At 43.0% G+C, this 20,555-nt stretch overlaps 1 protein-coding gene across 3 annotated transcripts in view; it reads left to right on the forward strand.

The window, feature by feature from the left end:
- The first annotated feature begins 7,715 nt into the window (after positions 1–7,715).
- The window catches only part of PMEPA1 (prostate transmembrane protein, androgen induced 1), a 76,143-nt gene continuing 63,303 nt past the window's right edge, over positions 7,716–20,555 (forward strand). Inside the window, exon 1 of one of the 3 annotated variants that reach the window (XM_075901140.1) lies at positions 7,716–8,107. In XM_075901140.1, the coding sequence (XP_075757255.1) occupies positions 8,005–8,107 (103 nt within the window). In that variant the 5' untranslated portion in view covers positions 7,716–8,004. Of the gene's footprint in view, positions 8,108–14,013; positions 14,033–20,555 lie in introns of those variants that run through there. The other 2 variants (XM_006125338.4, XM_075901141.1) reach the window with 2 other exon arrangements.

Here is a 20,555-nt window from a genome sequence, read left to right on the forward strand (position 1 = left end):
ACTGTGCTCTAGTCTCGGTCCGGCTGGCAGGGTGTGCCCCTAAACGCACCAGCCCATGGGCTATTTCACCGCCCTGCCCTGGGCTGCTTCCTTCCTCTCCCACCCACGGGGTATCTGTACTCACGGCGTCGGCGTGCCCTGGGGAGATGGTCACTAGTGCGTCCGGGTCCCTCCAATTCTCAGCAAGTCCGGCCAGTCTCCTCGTCTCTCTCCCCCCTTTCCTCAGGTGGCTGGCGGGCTTTTAAAGTCCCCGCCGCGCCAGGAGGGGTTTACGCGCCCCGCCCCCACGCCTTCTGACGCGGCGCGTCACCCCGCCCTGTTCCACCGGCGGGATTAAGGCGGCCTCAGCTGCGCTGCAGCGTCCCTCCAGCTGAGCCACGGCGCCAATCGGCTGGGCCGCCGCGCCGCTCAGCTGAGCCGCGGCTCGGGAACAACCGGCGCACAGCTGGTATGCACCTCGCGGCCCCTCTGCGAGGGCGCAGAGTCCCAGGCTTTGGGTGCGGGGTCTTGGCACCCTGTCACACCTACAAATTTGCAGCTATTCAGGGATCCTTTCTGCAGATGCAGATACCAATTTTGTGTCCAGGCAAGGTTCTGCTGACAATTCACCTGAGCAGGGAATCTGCTTCTTTACATCTCAAAGTGCAGGACAGAGGCAACTGAAGGATAGCTACCTGCTCCTCAATAAGATACTTCTGCTCCTCCTTTTAAGACACCACAATATACTTGTGAACATGTCTAGTCAGCAAGAACAACAGAATCTGGATTTCTCTGAGTGTTTTTCTACATGCATCAAGGGGTCATGAAACATGGAGTGAGAGCCATAGTGCTCCATGTAGGCATGTAAATGTATCATTCTGTTCTGGCTAAGTTTTTACTATAAGTTATTTTATACAGATAATGTAGGATCATCTAATGCGGCCAGCTTCACATATGAAATGTGTACATACATTGGGTATCTAAACTGCTCCCCAAAAATTACCCTCAAGGCAAACCTGTCTAAAAGGTGTGCACTAAGCTTTCAGAAAAACTGAACTGATTCACCAAAAGAGCTAGAAAACTTAACTTTGAAAATCTGAAATTGCAGCCAGCATATCAAAGTGCCACCTTTGTTCGCCTTCCATTTCTCTATCCATGTGATTGTCTTTCTATTGAGAAAAATCAGCTGTAGTTTATGCTTCTGTATTTGAAAGGACTTTGTCCAGTGCTGTTTTATTTTACATACTATCATTGTGTTGTTGCTAGTCTTGCTTTTTCAGAGCAAGAAAGTAAAGTGTTTTCAACGTGGAAATCATGAATTCTGAGGCTGTTTATTTTTTGTTAGTGGCATCATTATATTTCCTACCCATGCTTCCCATCAAATGTAATGTAGGTTGGAGTCTTTCCATTGATTTCACTGAGAGTTGTACTGGGACCAAAACAGATGAACAGATTGAAGTAACATTCTGAAGGCTTCAGTACAATTTGTCATTACAAATCAAAACAAGTGGACTTTCTAGCACTCCTCGTTGTGAAGAAAACTTTCCTTATGTGACCTAGGCCAATGTGAGACAGAATAAAGCATTAACTACAAGGCAGCTGTGAAATGTCTTCTTCCATCTAAATTGGCTGTTTACACTGGACCCTTATATTGACTATATTATAGAGGGGTTTTCCCCCTTTTTTCTTTTAATCCCACCATACATAGGGCTGGAATTAAGTTGCTAGGAATGACGGAACAGGAACAATTGGGTGAGAGATGGAGCAGTATCCACCAGGGGACAGGAGGAAAGGAGGAACATGGCTGAGGGAGAGTCTGAGAAAGAAACAGAGATGCATCCACCCAAAGAAGAGGGAAGGAGAATAAGATTTCACAGTCACCATGGATGAACTATGCTGATGGATATAGAATAAGTGCCTGAGATGGGTAGACAAGTAGATTAGTTGAGAACCACTGGGGAATTGGGTGGGACATGAAGAGTGTTCCCCCACTCTCTGACCTCTGCTCATAGGAATGTGGTGTAGGGTGAATAGTTCTTTTCCTCTATTCTGAGCTCCTCAGAAGGATGGTGCTCTACAAGTGCAAAACGCAGTTGAAACTGACATGTAGCTGCCTCTCTGCACATCACTATTCTCCTTTATCATGCCACAGCACTTGCTATAACTGGCATGGAGCAGATTGGAATCCCTAGCACCAAACAGTTAAAAAAACAAAAACGAAAAGAAATGTGGATTAAGAGGTTAGTCGCCAGAAAGTGGAAACCATGTCTGGAATTGCTAGAAAAAAGGCTTGCTTGGAAATAAATATAGAATTATTCACCATGGTAACTATTGCCCTATTGCGTTAGTGAATATCGATTTAACATTTATCCTGGGACTAATGCTGTGAAATATTTGGTCTCTTTAATGGGCACCTATTTAGTTAGCAAATCTTTGGGGAGCTGTTGGGTTTTTATGTTTTTTCTTTCTTTTCTTTTCTCTTTTTCAAACTGTCTTGACCTATTTTCTGAAGAAAATGAATTGACTCCTAGGTTTACTTATTTCTATTATGGATCTTTTTTTTTCATGGTATATGAACTTATACTCAGTGTAATAATTACATGGGGTAGCTCAAATGCATAATGAAATTCAAAGTGTTTGCAGTAAGTCCTAAAAGCAAAGATTTAAACATGTGATTGAACAAATCCTGAAGGCATATACCGAACTTCTGTTCGTTAAGCGGAGTAAAAGTATCATATAACGAGAGCAGAATGAATAATTTATACAGCTCCATTCATCCCAGGGTCTCAAGGCACTTTGCAAACACTCACGAAGCTTCTCAAAATCCCAGGAGGTAAAATTAACCCCATTTCATTGATGAGGAAAACTGAGAAAGAGGCTAAGTGACAAGGTTCACAGTAGGTTTGTGATAAGATCTAAGAGAACCTAGCATTCCCGACTGCTAGACCTATGGTGTAACCACTGGGGGACTGCTAAAATTAGTACAGAAGTTTGGAATAAATCAATAAAGGTCAGGTGATGTACTTTAATGTTTACAAGCCCCATCTAGAATGACTTTAATTATTCATTCTTACATCACAATGGAAAAATGCTGGTTGTTCTTAAGGCCACAGGTAGCTTTTCTGATTAAACTGGGTAGTAAACATTGCATTTTTAAACCAGCGTCAACTTGCAAACAGCAATGTATAGCTACGTCTAGACTGGAATGATTTTCCGGAAATGCTTTTAACGAAAAAGTTTTCCACTAAAAGCATTTTCGGAAAAGAGCGTCTAGATTGGCGCGGAGTTCGCGTTATAACGATGCGCTTTTGTGGAAAATCGTCCGTGCCAATCTAGACGCGCTTTTCCGCAAAAAAGCCCTGAACGCCATTTTTGCAATCGGGGCTTTTTTACGGAAAACAAATCTCAGCTGTCTACACTGGCCCTTTTGCGCAAAACTTTTGCGCAAAAGGGACTTTTGCCCAAACGGGAGCAGCAGAGTATTTCCACAAAAAGCACTGATTTCTTACAGTAGGAAGTCAGTGCTTTTGCGGAAATTCAAGCGGTCAGTGTAGACAGCTGGCAAGTTTTTCCGAAAAAGCGGCTGATTTCCCGGAAAAACTGGCCAGTCTAGACACAGCCTATGTGTTTGATTGTTTATCGGGCATGAAAGGTTGAAAAAATGAACTTGCATAAGCTTGCATCTGAAACTTGAAGTTTATATGCACCAAAGCTATACAACATGAGTAAAATCTTCCCTTTAAACAAGAACATGATTCACAGAAACAGTATAAACTCTTGCTTCCATCTTTTCCCAGCCACATACGGTAGATGCCCTTTCATCTGCTGTGCCTACTCTTCCTTCAGTTACCTACAGCCCGCTCCTTCTCCCAATGAAATCAATTGCAAAATTCCCATTTAGCAAAGTTTGGGCTTGATCCTGCTCACCCCACTGGATAACTAATGGCTCCTTAGCCTCAATAGGAATTTTGGCTGTGCAAAGACTGCAGAGGCCTGAATGAGAGCATCTATATCTTGAAATGCTGTAATTATTTATCAAACATGAGGCAGAATGTCACTTAATCTTGTACAGGAACACCGGGTATATACTAGAAGACAGAACACAGAGGGTTGAATGTTTGATTGCGAGATTAGTCCGGTTAGGTTGACCGTTTTCCATGAAATGTAAGGTTGTTATTGTTAACAATGACTTATTTATGACTATGCTACACACCATGGCTGTGTCTAGGCTGGCAAGTTTTTCCGGAAAATCAGCCGCTTTTCCAGAAAAACTTGCCAGCTGTCTACACTGGCTGCTTGAATTTCCGGAAAAGCACTGACGATCTCATGTAAAATCATCAGTGCTTTTCCGGAAATACTATGCTGCTCCCGTTCGGGCAAAAGTCTTTTTCCGAAAGACTTTTGCACAAAAGGGCCAGTGTAGACAGCATAGTACTGTTTTCCGCAAAAAAGCCCCGATCGCGAAAATGGCGATCGGAGCTTTTTTGCGGAAAAGCGTGTCTAGATTAGCCACGGACGCTTTTCCGGAAAAGCGTCCTGCCAATCTAGACGCGCTTTTCCAAAAATGCTTTTAACAGAAAACTTTTCCATTAAAAGCATTTCCAGAAAATCATGCCAGTGTAGACACAGCCCAGCCCGTAAGTGTGAAGGCATATGTTAGTTGCAAGTAGTATGGCCTAGGCTTAGCTTGTATGTTTAAGGCACATTTTGGGAAAGCAAACATGGTCCATCAAAATAGGGTCTTTGCTATTCAGTTTGCATCAAAAGCTTTTTTGGGGGAAGAAAAGATCCACTTACCCAAGCCCCTGTGAAATATATGACGTTATTTAAGGCTTTGAAGGTAAAATAGAGCATTCCTCTTTAAGGTTTTGATTCAGCAAAGCATTTGAGCATGTGCTTAAACTTACTCTGCTGAATAGGGCTGGACAGCTGAATGAAAGCCCAAGTTAGTTAAGTTGAGCTTCAAGTTAAACTGGCTTTTCTTAGATATCAAAGCCAACATTTAAATTTCCATGCCAGTAAGAAAATGAATATTTTGTGTTTTCATAGACCTTAAAGGGGCTCTTAGCATGCTTTGTAGCCATTAATGAATTAAGCCCATAGAGAAGATAAGAATTATAGACAAGGAAACTGAGGCATGCCTCAACAAGCTGGAAGACGACGGTGGTTTGGAGTTGGGATCCAGAAGGCTAGTGTTCTTTATTTCCAGTGCTACCACAGACTTCTCATGTAAGCCTGAGCAAGTGATTTAGGCTAAAACTTTCCAACTGGGGTGCAAACACTTCTATCCAAATTTAGGCATCCCGATATTGTTGGGATTTTCAGAGTTGCTCCCACTGACACCAGGGTGCTTGCTACCTCTGAAAAGCTGGGCACAGTTTTAGGTACCTACACACGTGCCTAATTTAGCAGCCCTCCAGTTTTGCAAAGCATAGCCTAATTGCATCTAGAAAAATAACTCTGCCCTACTGACTCCCAGTTCTGTGCCTTAACCACAGACTCCACCTTCTAATTCCTTAACCCAAAGTTGTATTCCATGCACTCAAATATGTTTCCTTACTATGGAAAGAAAAGTCTGTTGAATTGGCAAGGTGACCTACACTGGTTCTACACTGTTAGGAACCACAATCGAGCCTCTTAAGGTTCCTTTGCTATCACTGATGCAAGATTTGTTCCCCTTGTTCATATTGGATTAGTTATTGTTGAAGGTATCTTACTGTCCAGTGGCAAAACGTATAGCCTAAATAATCTTTCAATAACATGTCTTTTACAGCATCTTCAGGGAGCATAGATCCAACTGAAGACCCTTTATCTATTTCCAAATACTAAATAAATTATGGCCATCAAGAATTATGGGAAAATATGCCTTGTTGGAAGATAATTGAAGCTGTCTTTATTTCTCAGTAACAGGATTTACCAAGTATTATGGCACCTTGTTTGCACCACTATAGTAAAGCATGTATCAGCATTTTTATTATAAACCCCTATTTTCACAGGTCTATTGCTCAACTGAAAAAAAATCACTCTGACTAAAACTTGGCACACAAACTCTAATTGTAATGATTCTTCTCTCATCCACTTTGTATCTGTCTAAAAATTAAACCAGGTTGGACATTTTTAAATTAAATGACAATAGAGCAGTATCTCACAGGACTATTTATTGAGGTTTATGTATATAAGACAAATGCTGGTTCAGCTGACAAGTGATCAAGCCAAGCTTTTATTTTCCAAACCTCCACATGCCATTCCCTGGAAATCTCCCCCAATGTTTCACTTATGATCTGTCTACACAACCACATTTGCAAAGTCACTGGGATAGTGTTAGAATGGAATGCTGGACAACTTTGTTTCAAGCTCTGCTGAAAAGACCTGGTCATATTACAAAACTGTGATAAAGCCCTGGATAGTCCCAGACCAAATTTTTTAGAAGGGCACTGATTTTGCGTGCTTCACTGGTAGAAATGATTCCGAAATTCAGGAAAATTAATCTAAGGATGTTTTTAATGTGCATTTTATTAAAACACATTCCCTAAACACAGATTCCCTAAACACATATATACATAACAGTGGGTCACAACAACATTAACTAAGAATACAGTATTTCTGGGGCCTCATTTGTTGAGACATATAACTTCTGCTGAAGTCAACCAGAGCTGTGCTGCTCTGACAAGCAGGCCTCTAACCTACACAGCAAACATGCACCCTGAGGATTTTCCTTACAAAAAAGGAAAACCTAGTAACAGCTTAGATTGCAACTTTCCTGCATTTGGTCAGGAAATCTATTAAATTATGTTTAATTACACATTAGTTATTTTTATTGTTAAAACATATGTAGTGGGAATAGTTCTAGTGATTGTGAAGGAGGAAAAATAGTGACCAAAGGCTAAAGTGTAATAATTGGAAAGTCAGAGGGTGCATCCCAACAGCCTAGTCCTTCTAATAATCCCCTTCATTACAAATTGTGCTGCAGTCTACCCCAGCAAAAGCAGGGTCTCTAGAGACTTAGTGCTGGGAGCCAGCACACCTCATCTGCATTACACTGAGTTAATCTGGAATCACTGGAGTCAGCATTTGGCAGCAGGGGTTCCTCACGCTTGGGGCAGCAGTCTCCCCTTTTTGGCGGATGTGTCCTAGACCCCATGTCTATGGGGGGTGCGGGGATGGAACTATGTCCCCTCTAATATTTTCCATCCATGTGCAGAATAAATTTTACGTGCCCCCAGGCACGGGCGCATGTGCACCACAGTAGCAACACACTCCCAGCTGCGGGCGCTCTGCCGATCAGCATTGGAATCTCCCCTGGGCCGCCGCACAAGCGCCCGGCTTGCAGGGACCCCGCTTCAGCTCACCGGGGATGCCGCTCCCGGCCCGCTGCGCCGCCAGGACTCGCAACAGCGGCTCCCGCAGAGCCCGCCGGCCCCGTCCCACCAGGGAGCAGCGCCTCCCCCTCCTGCCAGCTGCCCGCCGGGCGCGCCTCTCACACTGCGGGCTCCCACAAGGGCGCTCCGCCTCCCGCGGGGCAGGGTGGCGGGGATTGGCCAGCAGAGCCGTCCCTCACCTATCCGCCTTCTCTCTCTTCCCCCCCCCCCCCCGTCTATTTCCTCCCCCTCCCCGCCTGGCGGGGCTATGGAAAGGGCAGTCCCAGTCTAGCGCTGACGTCACCCTGTCTGTCTGCCTCCGACGCCTCTTTCCATAGGAAACTGACTCTCCTTGGACTTGAATGAGGAGGAGCGAAGGGGGGCGGGGGGGAAAAAGCCGCTAGGAGCCTGCCTGGGCAGGAGAGCGAGCGAAACAAAGTAGCAAGTCTGTTTCACCCAGCCCTGAGCAAACTTCCCGGGCTGGCGGGGGGAGGGGAGGGAAGCCAGCAGAGCCGGCTCGGGTCTCCTTCTCCTTCAGTGGGGGGCTGCCTTAGTGGCTGTTTTCAGTTCCTTTTCCCTCCCCCCCCCCCCCGGAGGAGCCCGGCTTTATGTTGTGCTGCCCGGAGAGCTCTGCCGACGTCCCGTTCTTTGCTTTTCTTTTTTTTAAATGTATAACTTGATGGGTGTGAACAGCACAGCCGTAGCCATCCAGCCCAATGTCTCCTGCACATGCAACTGCAAAAGGTCTTTGTTCCCGAGTATGGAGATCAGTAAGTACTTCTTCCTTCTCCCTTTGCTGCCGCTCGGGCGCTGCCTCTTCCTCCCCCTCCCCGGCCCGCTAAAGTTTCCTGGGTGTAATTTATTTGGGGGGGGGGGTGTCTCCCTCCACCCCAGGGTCGATACTGGCTCTATTGTGGGTAGAAATACAAAATGCGAACTCCGGCTGCTCTGAACTCCGGCTGCCTTGTCGCTGGGGAGGGGAGGGAAAAGGTGTTATTTTTTAAAAAAATTAAAAAATGAGCATAGTTTAATCTCCCCCCCCCTCCCGCGCGCTACGCACAGCAAAGGAGAGAATCGCTTGGATGAAGTGTGTGTGTGTGTGTGTGTGTCCCATTTTTGCACTCTCATGCTTTCCTCTCCCACTCCCCAATTCTCTTCCTTCTCCCCGTCCCCCAATCCTCGAAAGTGGCTGTAGATGTGAGGGTGAAGTGGTTCCCGTTTGAAAGGTCTCGGTGTATCTAGGGAACCAACTCTTTCGTCTCCCGGGGGGGCACTGGATGGTAGGACGTTCAGTTGTACGTGGAGCCGCCGGACTAAGTGCGGATGGGAGACCTGTAAGTCCTGCGGGGTAGTAATAAGGCTGCCAGTTTTAGTCCACCCGGCAGGGCAGGGGGAGAGGAAGGGCTGTGTCCGGGGAAGGGAGAGTGCTCGTCAGTTTCAGCCGGCTGCTTTTCTTAACTTTGTCTCTACGCCACCGAGCCAGACGGGGAACCAGACCGCGAGGGCTATTTAAAGCTCATGCAGCGTCCCAGCTAGAGGCTGGAGGATCCAGTAGCTCCCAGACACACGCACCGTCCCTCTTGTTTTATTCCAGCGCTTTCCCGCTGTAATCCCCCTCAATCTTAGGTATCCCTCTTACCCTCCGCTTTCCTCCACCCCGTCGCGCTATTGTAGTCTCAATAGCCCCCCTCCACTCCCCATTTAGATTTTGCAAAAAGCAGGGCTCGGCAGAGTGCACTATTCGCTCCCATTCTTGGTTATTCCGTTGCCTCTTCTTAAAGGGTGCAGTTCAGACGATGTGGCTGTAACAGGGCGATTGTGCGGGTCCCTACCTTCTGTACCAATTCCAGCTTTGAAGTGTGCCCGTCAGCTGTTACCCTGTATCTTGATTTTAGGGTGAATCAGTAAAGTTGTAGAAGAATGTGTCCCCTCTTTCTTTCTATTCTTCTCCCCCCCCCCACCCCGTCGACAATTATGTAGATCATAATTTGTCAATGCTGTGTGTGCGCACGGGCTTGGTGTGTGTGTGTGTGTGTGTGTGTGTGCGCGTGTACACATCTACATCCAGCGATGTAGAATTTGTGACTATAAATAGTAATCGCTAGGTCTGAGAAGTAGATTAAGACCGTGTCTAGCCGGAAGAGTGGTTAAATAAGTCAAAGTTTTCCTGCGTGTCTGACGGGCAAGAGGGCCTGGCTAATACGATGTATTGCTAGACAGGCTGTGAAACCAAATAAAAAAAGCTTGGGTCTGTTCACAAAGGTCTGAGAACGCCAAAGGGGTAACTGCAGGGACTGAACAAGTTGTAGAGCTTCTGCTGAAGGGACAGAGTGAAGTAAAAAACCATCAGGCAACAGAATTCAGCCCTTTTTCTAAGTCTTTCTGCTTCAATTTCTTTTGGTCTGCAGACATTTCTAAATATATGTCAGATCCTAAATTATTTAGCATGAATCTGTTGATGTGTAGACACCCCTGTATGATCATGATCAAATTTGACTCATTAGCCAGTTTAACATATGCTGTTGCCACACATTGGAGGGAATGTTTTCTCCAGGAATTCTCTGTGTGGTGTTTAAACATCACAAGCACCAGACAAAAGGTAAAAAATGACAAAAGACCACATCAGTCTCCATTCTGGGCACTGTCAAGTAGCCAGGTCTTGGCTTTGGTGAACAGAATACAAAGCTCCTGGACACAGCACTTCCCCCAAATGATGTAAAGTTTTTGCTGGGAGAGCAGTGTTAGGTTTTGCCTGTCAAAAGCCTCTCCTAATAGAGATAAGGAAGTCAGTTGAAATGGTAAAATAGCTCCTTCGATGCAAATTAATGTTTTTATTTTTAATTTTTTTCCCCATGGTGGTTCTGATCTTTCATCTGTTGCTGGTTAGGATTTAGAATATTTATGAGACACAGCATCCTCGTATAAAGAAAATCTGTCCATATTAATGGACAAAACTGCATTTAATGCTACCCCCGTATATAATTTTGAGTAGTTTGTACAATGGACAATTATGATAATCGATCTTCCCCCACTGTTGCTTGTTTCAGCACATATATATAAAAATCATTTTCAAATTCATCATTTTTATGTAGCTTCTTCCCTTCCGCTAATAATATAAACCTAATGATGTTTTGGCCAACACTGAGACAGTTTTGTTAATTTAGTTGTCTGCTCTTCCGAATAGACTACATTTCTCTCCCTTCTGATGAAATGATGGTTGGGAGATTTTGACCCATCAGGATAGTGTTGTCAATTCTTGAACATATGAATCTTGTTTTTAAGTATCTTAATTAGCCAATACATTTAAATTATATGTGATCATGTCATTATATGGCAGTGATAGGGCTACAGGCAGAAATGGAGCAAATATTTGGAAAATTAGCTTTTTTATTTTTAAATCCATAAAAATGGAATAGTGAGTATGTTTACATGATCTGATCAGATACCTCCAGTTTTGTGTTTGCCATTCTGGCCTTTGAAAATGGACCATATGGAGCTGAAATAGAAAGACAGCCATGGTTTGTATGCGGAGTTTTCATTTCTGGGATGGGGGTATTTGTTTCTGTAGGGTGATCTTGTTATTGTTGTTTGAGAAGTGGATTGGCTTTTCTAGCTATTATTTTTAACTGTATTGTCTGGAAAATTAATCTTGTCAAAATGTTTCAGCCTGTGTGGTTTTTCTGCTTCTAGAAGGCCAACTCTGATCTGATTTACACCAGATACTATGCTGTTAGACTCAGAGCAGAATTTGGATCTGGGTGTGTTGGTGCATTCAGTGAAAAATTGAAATTTGGGGTGCACACCCACCCTCACTTATGCTCAGGCAACCCCGTTGGGCCAAAGCAGTTCCTGGTGTAAGTAGGTGAAAGTAAATTGAGATATGCCCATTAATGCCAGCAGGGAATTTTGCCATTGTCTTCGTTGGGGTTGCAGAGAGAGGATTCAGGACAGCATTGGGCCCTTATGATGTTAGATAGTCAGATTCTTGTGTTCCCTGACTCAGGTTGTTTGAATTTTGAAAAATATATTTGCATTCACACGCTGGGTACTAAAACGTGTTCGACTTGAATTTTAAAATAAACTATGCCCTTTGTACGGTATGCACCTTTAATCTTGATTTAATCTCATTCGTGTTCAGACAAAACTAAGCTGGATTTGCCTGATTTTATTAACACTATCAGTACTGAATAGACCATTATTCTTTTTTTTTTTACTTTAACAGACCATGTTAGATATGCATACCAATGGTACTACATAAAAAATAAAGATATGTCTCTCTTTTATGCCAGCCAATGAATGAATGCAAATTATTTCTCTGTCCCTTTGCATAATGAATCTGAGGAACTTATTTTTTTAAACTAGGTTAGATCAAAGCAGCAATGATGTAAAAAGTCTCTCCCACAGTCTCACTCATGGCAAGAGTTTCTGTTTGGACCCATTTGGGCTGTTTTTGAATTTTATTCCTTGGCTTTTTAGAGGTATTGTCCGTTTTAAGATTTTTCTCCAGTTTCTGAAAGATTCAGCAGCAGATGGATGCCAGCTTTTGATGTTGCTACTGCCTGAGTGTAGCCCTAGGAAGAATAAAGAAAACTTAACTGTTTTGCACAATTTTTATTGTAAAGGTAGAACCAGTTTTGCTAGAACCTTGTATGTGAGACTGTTATACTGCTAAGCTCCTCTACCAAACAGTGGCTTTCTAATTCTGCACCCTTCTTTTGTGCTGTGATCCTGATCCAAATCCCATTGAAGTGGCCAGAGTGTTTAGTAATTTCACTGGACTCTGGATCGGGCCCTTTAACATTCATTCTTCTAATTTCAGTTAATCTCGCAGGAGTTAACTTTAAATTGCTGGCAAAATAACTAATTTCTGTGAGGCCAAAGCTGTTAAATTGCAGTGTAAACCAACATTAATGCTGCTTCTGGTCTGGATTCAATAGAAAAGATTATTGTGCAACCACAGGCCTGATTATTAGTAGAGTATTTTGCTGGCTATTTACTCTTTTTTTCAAACTATTTTGACTGGCCTTAAAAGCAATTTATTTGATTGCTGCATGAAAGTAGCGTAACAGCAAACTTTTCATTTAACCTTAGGTAAGTTGTGTATTGAGGCCACCGCTTCATAGTTCAGTGCAGTCTCTAGTCCATACATCAAGAATGAGTGTTTATTCAGCTAGATAATGCATCTGGTCATCTGTGTGTGGCACTCTTAGATTAGGATTATAAATGGGGTTTTTGGTTTTGTTTTGCCTTTTTTTTTTCTTACTCCAGGTTCAAAGTCTTGACTACTGTAGTGACTAAAAAGAGTACTCTGACTTGCCATAATGCCTGTATTCTGCCCCTTGTTAAGCCAGACAGACGTCTCCCCTATGGCCCTAATCAGTCAGGCTGGGTGAAAGAGGTCAGGGTGATTTTAATGTTGTCTGAGTCTGTAAATAACTAATTATTCAGCTGAATAAACAAATCAGTGCTGCACTCTTCATTCAGTAGCTCACTTCCCAGCTTGCTAAAAATGGCAAAATTGCTTTTATTCAGTTCAGTGTTATCCACGGAGGAGTTCTTGTAGTCTTGTGACAGCCCGGTTTGTGTTGCACTAGGCTCATTAACACTGGTAATAGGTTCCTTGTGAAGACCAAGGATATTTCAGACCAGAAAGAACTTTTTTGAGAAAGTTACGGGTCATAGGTAGGGCTGGACACCCATAACCAAGAGAATGCTTTTGCACTTCCCTAGAACTTCAACATGGTAGCGGGATGCAGGTGCAGAAGGCTAATGAGTCAGTGGGAAAGCTGAAGTGGTAAGGTGCTATTATTCACTGGGAGTAAAGAGCTGGCTGATTTTCTTATACTGATGTTAGTCAAAACATTCTGGAGCTTATTGTTATTATTAAAGTAGTTAAATTATTTGTTAACGAAGGAACTGAGAACATTCTCTTGACATCCATACAGTTGGAAAGCAGACCCTAGACACACATTTAAAAAGTGGCTTAGATTGCTGGTTTTAAACCATTCTGAGTTAATCATGTGAGTGGATTTCTTTCCGAAGGTAGAACTTTTAAATCTTTGCATTCTTTAGTTTTAATAACCAAATGCAGATTTTGCCCGCCGTTGACTGAAATAATCTGAGTTACGAAAATGTTGACCTTTTTCCGTTCTACAATTTTTTTGACTCGAGTTTTCATAAACAAGATACGCACATGTAAAAGAATGTGCCATGAATAGTGCAGGTCTGCTACCAGCTTTTTAGAAAGCTGCTGTCTCTCTACACAAAGCCTACTTGGTTGCTGAAATCTCACTTTGATATATTTACAAACAAAACTCTGGAGAGTTCTGCCTCTCTTTGGTTGCGTCTTCATTAGGGGGCTAGAGGGAGTGTGTGTTTTTACAGAAAGAGCCATCTCCTGTAAAATCCAAGAGCAGACAGGAACAGGTTTGAGGGAAGAATTACCTGTGTTTGGTCTCCACTGGGATTATACACAGCTCTCTTTGAGTTAGCTCTCTCTGTCTGTTAAAACACCTTTTTTGATTCTTTTTTTCAGTGAAGATATAGATGTAACTTACCATCTCTTACTCCTATGCCTAGATATCACAGATGCCTTAAAATGATCATTTATTCTGTGCCCCAGGAGGACAAGAGTAAGACTTTTCTCCTCTTCTGTGGGCCATCATCTGCTGCCCTCCAGATCCTGATACCATAAGGTGGGTCAAAGTCAGGTGGCATTCATTAGAAGGGCATGTGTGCCTGAAATCACATATAGCGTGAAGCACTGACATGATGCATCTAACTCTTCCGTCAGAATCATGATACACTTAGGAGAATATTTGCTGCAATGAGTTTTGTTCCTCTTTCTCATGGAGGTGTGTGTTACCCACTGACTAAGTCTTTTTATTATTTTTATGCATGCTGAAATTATATCAGGGTCTCAAATACTAATAATTGAGGTGACTAGTGGATGGTGTAGAAATGCATTTGATAAATAGGTAGATTAAGTAGGAACTGAGGTTTCCACTACATTTTTCAGTATATGTTAAAAGCCTCTCTCTGTCTCTCCTGATTTTTTTGGAAACGTAAGGAGTGGGATCTAAAAAGAATATGTTCTCTTTTTCAATTATTATTATTATTATTATTATTTTTCTTTTGCTGTTTCTCTCTGAACATGCTAAAATTCAAAAATCCTTTGGCAAGTTGGCAGGATCAATGGAAATTCAGGACAAATTTGAAATGCAAAATTATAAATGGATAGCAATGAGAAGGCCTTTACAAGGGGTCACATAAGTATACAGTGACTGTAATGGACAGGAATTGTGGTGATCTATATTTTTCCCATGCAGTAAAGAGTTGCACAGTCGCATGTGTTGGTCTTGATTGTTTTTATTTAAAGATCATACAAGCCAATACCCTTTAGTTAATCAGTAACTAAATTATAACTGGTAGTATTAACAATCATTCAATGAAGAAAATTTGCTTTGCTTAAAGAAATGGCATGTGTGGTACAGTTTCTAATCCAATACCTTAAGGTCTTTGGTTCAGATAGTTACCGTGTGTCTGTTATCAGCCATATTTATTTTGCCTTTTTACTAACAACTCCTGAACTGGAAGACATACAAGTAGAGATGTACAAGGAGCCCTCTGTTGCATTATGTATATTCTCTGTTCACAAGGGGACTGCTCTAAACAAACATGTAGTAAAAGGGCTATTAATTTTAATGGTAGTTCTTGTATGCAAGCTCTGAAGCTATGTCTTCAGTCTGGGGAAGATTGATGCTGCCACGATCCATCCTCTGAAGTTTGATTTAGCAGGTCTAGTAAAGACCTGCTAAATTGAACTCAGAGGCCACCCTTTCCCATCCCCTCCTCACCCCGTCCATAGCTGGTACTCCTGCTCCTGCAAGGAGTAAGGGAAGCTGATGGGAGCATTTGCTTCCGTCGGCCTCCCGCTGCAGGGATGGCAGGGAAACTTGAATCAAGATACATTGACTACAGCCATGTAATTAACATAGCTAGAGTTTTAGTGTAGCATAAAACTAAGGCTAAGTCTATAATGGCACTTTACAGCCCTGTAACTTTCTGACTCAGGGGTGTGAAAACACACACACATACACACACTCTCTCTCTCTCTCCCCAAGCGCAGCAAGATGCAGCACTGTAAAGAATCAATGTGAACCAGGCTACCTTGCTGTTAGCTGCTCCCTGTGTGGAGGTGGTTTACATAGAGTGCTGGGAGAGCTACCATGGTTGCTTTTTAAACTTTTAAGTGTAGACAAAGCCTAAGACTCAGAGAAGAAATGTGCAAGTTTATTCATTAGAGTACAGGGTTATAGGGCTGCCAACCCTGCGGGAATGTCCTGGAGTCTGCAGGAATAAAAGATTAATCTTTAAAGATAATGTCGTGTGATGAAAACTTCAGGAATGCATCGAACAAAAGTTGGCAGCCATAGTAGGAATGGCTTTGTGACTAAACTGCTGGGTGATTTTGCTCCAGTCATTTGGGGTAGATCCTCATCAGGTGTAACTGAGATGAATGGAGCTGGTCCTGGGGATCAAATCCCAGCCTTATTGATGCCAATGCAAAGTGAAATCCTGGTCCCCCTGAAGTCAATGAGAGTCTTTTTTCCTCACTGATTTGAGTGGTGCTAGGATTCCATCTCAATTTAGGTGAGATCAGGATTTGACCCTTCATCTCACTGTGAGAAAGTTTACCATCTGTAGCTTCTTCCTGACTTCACTGTTGCAATAGTTAGTGATCTTTGATTGAATTCCTTGAAGAGTGGTCAAGGTACAAGTGCAGAATATTACACTGCATGCTATTTGCATTTGGACAAATATTGTTAGCTGCTAAAAGTCTAGCTCAGTCATTTACAGGGTGGGATAGATATCATTTGTGTGCCAGTTGGTTCTTATGAGTTTTCAATTCCAAAGAACTGCAGATTGATACATTTATTTATTTATTTATTTATTTTGGGTAAAGGTTAATTTGCTTAACACTGCCAAAAATGGCTTAAAATAATCTCAGTGGAATTTCTGCAGCAGTGGATAACTTTTATCTCTTTTCAGATACATTTCAGTTGTATCAGTGTCTCATCCTTATTCAGAGGATTTGTGTAATTGTTCCAGGTAAAGAGGGCTTTGATGGTTTAGCAAGGAATATAGCTTAGAAGGCTGCACTTTGATCTGCATTTTAAATGTTTCTTTGTAATGAAAATTGTCCATTATTTTCTCTAAGTCCAGGAGGCAGAGGCTTTTTTAATTAAAAAAATAGCCAAAACGTATTTCCCAACATTTATTATTGGTTCCTCATCTGTAAAATACAGGGTTTTGAAAACTAGTAATGAAAAGTGCTATGTAAGTGTGAAGAATAATTGCTGTTCTCGACTTTGGAACCACCTAAAACGTCGAGCTCATCACAGGTATTGGTACACCTGCTAACGGCATGATTACGCCAAACAGGAAATTAGTAGAAATGTTAATTTATTATCAAAGCATTGAGTTTGTTTTGAATATACTAATTTTCTCCAGGGAGAAACCTAAACTGGCACTAGCATTTTGAACAATCTGACTGTCTCGCCTCTCCACCTAATGCTTAGGGTCTCTGATTTAGATTATTCCCCCTAAATAGAATACTTTTTATTAATCTGCACTAGCACATTTACCCTACATTGCTCAGGTCCTTAAGGAGAGGCTCCCGGCTGGGGATATGGGGAGTGCAGACGTCAGGGTTGGAGGTTGAGGAGGGGCTTAGGACAGGGGGCTGTTAATATATATGTAGGGGTATGTGTAGGGAAGGCAGGTGGTGGGTTTCTAAAGGCCACCCCTGGATCCATATCAGGGCTGGTTGCTCTTCCCTTTCCTGGTCCTGTGAGGGAGCAAAAGCAAAGTGCATAGCTTATCTGCCCCCTGCGCTCTCCAGCCAGAGTGAGGAATGAAGCAAACTGTGCACTTTCCCTTCACTCCCTGACAACGGTGAACAGACAGCAATGCTCCCATGTGAATCTGTAAGGGGGTAGCTTCAGCCCCGCAAGGGCATCTGGAGGATGGGAGGCTTGGGGTTGGGGCAGTCCCAAATCAGGTCTCTGACCTGGCATGGCTTACCTCAAGCAGCTTCTGGTTGATGGCATATCAGGATCTAGGCAGACTCCTCCCTTTCCCTGGCCCCACCCTGGTCCTAGAAGCTGCCACAACGTGGCCAGGTGGCTCTGCCTGGTAGCTCCCATTCACCCTGGTTCCCAGGCAATGGGAGCTGCAGGGGCAGGTGCACATAGACTCAGAGCTTCTCTGATCATTTTTCCCTCTGCTGAGCAGCTTGGCATCCTAGCTTCTCCCTGCAGTGAGGTGAGCCGGTGCTCGTGGTTCCAGCCCCGGGGAGGAGGAAATGTCGAGGCTCAGGTCTTGCAGAGGGCTGGAGGTTCCCCATCCCTTATCTAGAAGAAAAATCAATGGAAACACAAAACATTTAATCTGGTTCTTGAACACAATCGTTCTTAGTTGAAGCTGATGGGTGTAAAGATTTCTTCGTTGGTTGGGTATGTGATGTCCTGAAGGATGTGGATCTAGTAAGCGTGCTTACACAAATAGTTTTACCAGTGCCTTCTAGTACAGACTGATTTATTGTTTTTTGTTTTTTGTTTTACTGCTCTAGCCATGGGACTTTCTAGGGCAGAGATGTCCAACTGACCCAGTCTGGTAGTTTTCTGCTTAGTCAGCTGATGTTTGGAAGAGACCAGCTCCATTCCATTTGTATCTAATGACATAATCATGTGAACCCAGGTTTCCAGATCAGCATAACACTTAGTTCTATAGGAAGCCTTACAACAAACAAGGTCTTGTGTGTGTTTCTAGTATCTTTCTGCACCCATCTATACAACTAAAATGTCTTCCTTCAATTTGACTTTATTATGCTGTGCACATACTTAAGACTTGATGCTGAGATCAGACTTGTGGGCGCTCATGGCCATGTATCTTGTAAAACCTGCAAGCCTGGTAGTTGAATTTACAAGTGATACATGCTCACATGCCTGATATCCGTACCTAGTCCTCCTAAACCTTATTTCTGTTTTATGACCTAATAGTAATTTTGCAGTACATGCAGTAAAAATGTTGAGAGTCATGTATAATTTATACAATCTCCTGACATTTTTGAACTTCAGAATTTATTTTTGATAGGAAGCTGCCTTTATGCTGTATTTAGAATCGTTAGTTTTCTTTCATTGGGAAATGTAATATCAGTTGGACTATAGATTTTCACACGGAGATCTAACGCAGCATTTTTAACTTTTCAAGATGCTTGTTGAAGTTATTCTGTGTGTATTGGTGTATTTTTGTAATGCTTTCAAATTGTCTGTGCATGCACAATAAAAGTACAATGCTGCGTAAATCACTTAAGAAAAGACCACAATTCTCAGTCATATATGGCTAATTTAGCCCTTACAATACACGCACAAAGGCTTGCATATATATGTGCAAACATATTTGCTGATGCAAGTCTTTACAGGTTGGACCTCCCTGATTCAGCACCCTGGGAGCTTACAGGTCCCAAACCAGGGAGTTTGCCAGACCAGGGGAGGTCAATGCTGGTCCCTCTGCTGCTGGCCATCAGCCTCTCTGCTTCCAGCAGCTGGCGTCCAACCTCTGCTGCAGGCTGCTGGCCCGCAGCCCCAGTTGCTTGGCTCTGGCACTGGCCACCAGTTCCTAGCCACTGGCTCCAACTCCCATCCACCAGTTCCTCACCGCCAGCCCTTAGCCTCAGGACTCCACTCTAAGCCACCAGCCTGACTCTGGGCTGGCAACATTTGTGGTCCTGCCACATCGTTGTTTTTCACATGAGTGTTCCAACCCCAGAGCACCTTCAGGTCCCCGATGATGCTGGACCATGGATATCACCAGACCAGAGCGTCCCAGATTAAAGCTATTCAAACGGCAGTACAATTCATTTGCTCCTGCAGCTTGAAAATTTGGGCATGTAATATGGAATTGCCATTCAGCAGGTGCAATTTAAATGCTCATATTTGCACACTTGACCCATGCAATCCAACAAGTAGAATTTAGTTGCATGATGAAATACACCATGCGAGCTGTTGATTAACCAACAGCTTTAAAGTTACTAAAAGCGAAAAGATTTCATTTACGAAAATGTATGTAACTTTTCAAGCATAGACACAGCAAGTTGTGAGTTCTGGGGTTTAGATTTTTTTGTTTCTTGTTTTTTATCACTTATTCCCATTCTGTCTTATATGTCGAGCAGACTGTTCGCTACTCTAAGCTCGTGCAAATGCTGTCAGTAAAAATTCTGTAAATCTATGAATCAACTTTGCATGACACTATGCAAACAGACTTAGTCATTTCTTTGTTCTTTCCTTTTTACTTTGTAATTGGTGTCTGTGAAAGCCCAAAGGTTTGGTCTTGTGGAAAGCATGATTCATTTATTGGTGTCTGTGCCGACTAGTTATCTTTCAGTAATTCCAGAGTAGTGCTACACGCCAAGAGTGATTCATACATGGCTAAGTGCACAAACAAATGGGGTCATGGCCATCTGCAGAAACTTTTCTAATCTATTTATGGTATCGGAGAAAGAAGTAGGTGTATTAAGGATGATGGAACAGGTGTCAGTTACACTGGTGAATGTAACTAGTTAAATCAGACTAACCATTGCTTAAAAATCATGTTCTGCTTGTTGTGAGGGCTCATACAATAGATCACATTTAAATGCTATCATTTCCACTTAAGTGTGTTGAGATGGTGATATGTATTTTTTTTAAACAGGCAAACTTAACTACAGTGATAGTTTCCCTCAACCTACTGCAAAATCTAGAGGCTGACATCAATTGTCTGTGTAGATAATGGCCCAATCCTTGCTCTCCATTATTCAGGAAGGCCATTAGTCCATTGCACTCAGAATTTGGCCCAATTCTTGCATAGCTATATGTCCCTGAGCAGGGATCACATTCCATTTTCATATATCCAGCAGAACTTCCATGGACCAGCTTGGAAAAGTGAATACAATGGGCAGGTGGGTTGATTCTCCTCTCAAATGCAGCTCTGCTGCCTTCCTTGGTGTTCCCCTGTCTGAGTGGAGAGCTAGTTCTAGGCAGGTGAGCTGGACACCGAGCCTGGAGTGACTTTTTCTCCTTCGTGTTTCACTGGTGCTGATAATTAATTTTGTTCTCTGCTCAAATGAGCAGATGCATGAGTGCTAAGTGCAGCAAATAGTCACACTGCTCTGCACGG

Source organism: Pelodiscus sinensis, chromosome 18 (assembly GCF_049634645.1).
Source record: "Pelodiscus sinensis isolate JC-2024 chromosome 18, ASM4963464v1, whole genome shotgun sequence".
NCBI classification, from domain to species: Eukaryota; Metazoa; Chordata; order Testudines; family Trionychidae; genus Pelodiscus; species Pelodiscus sinensis.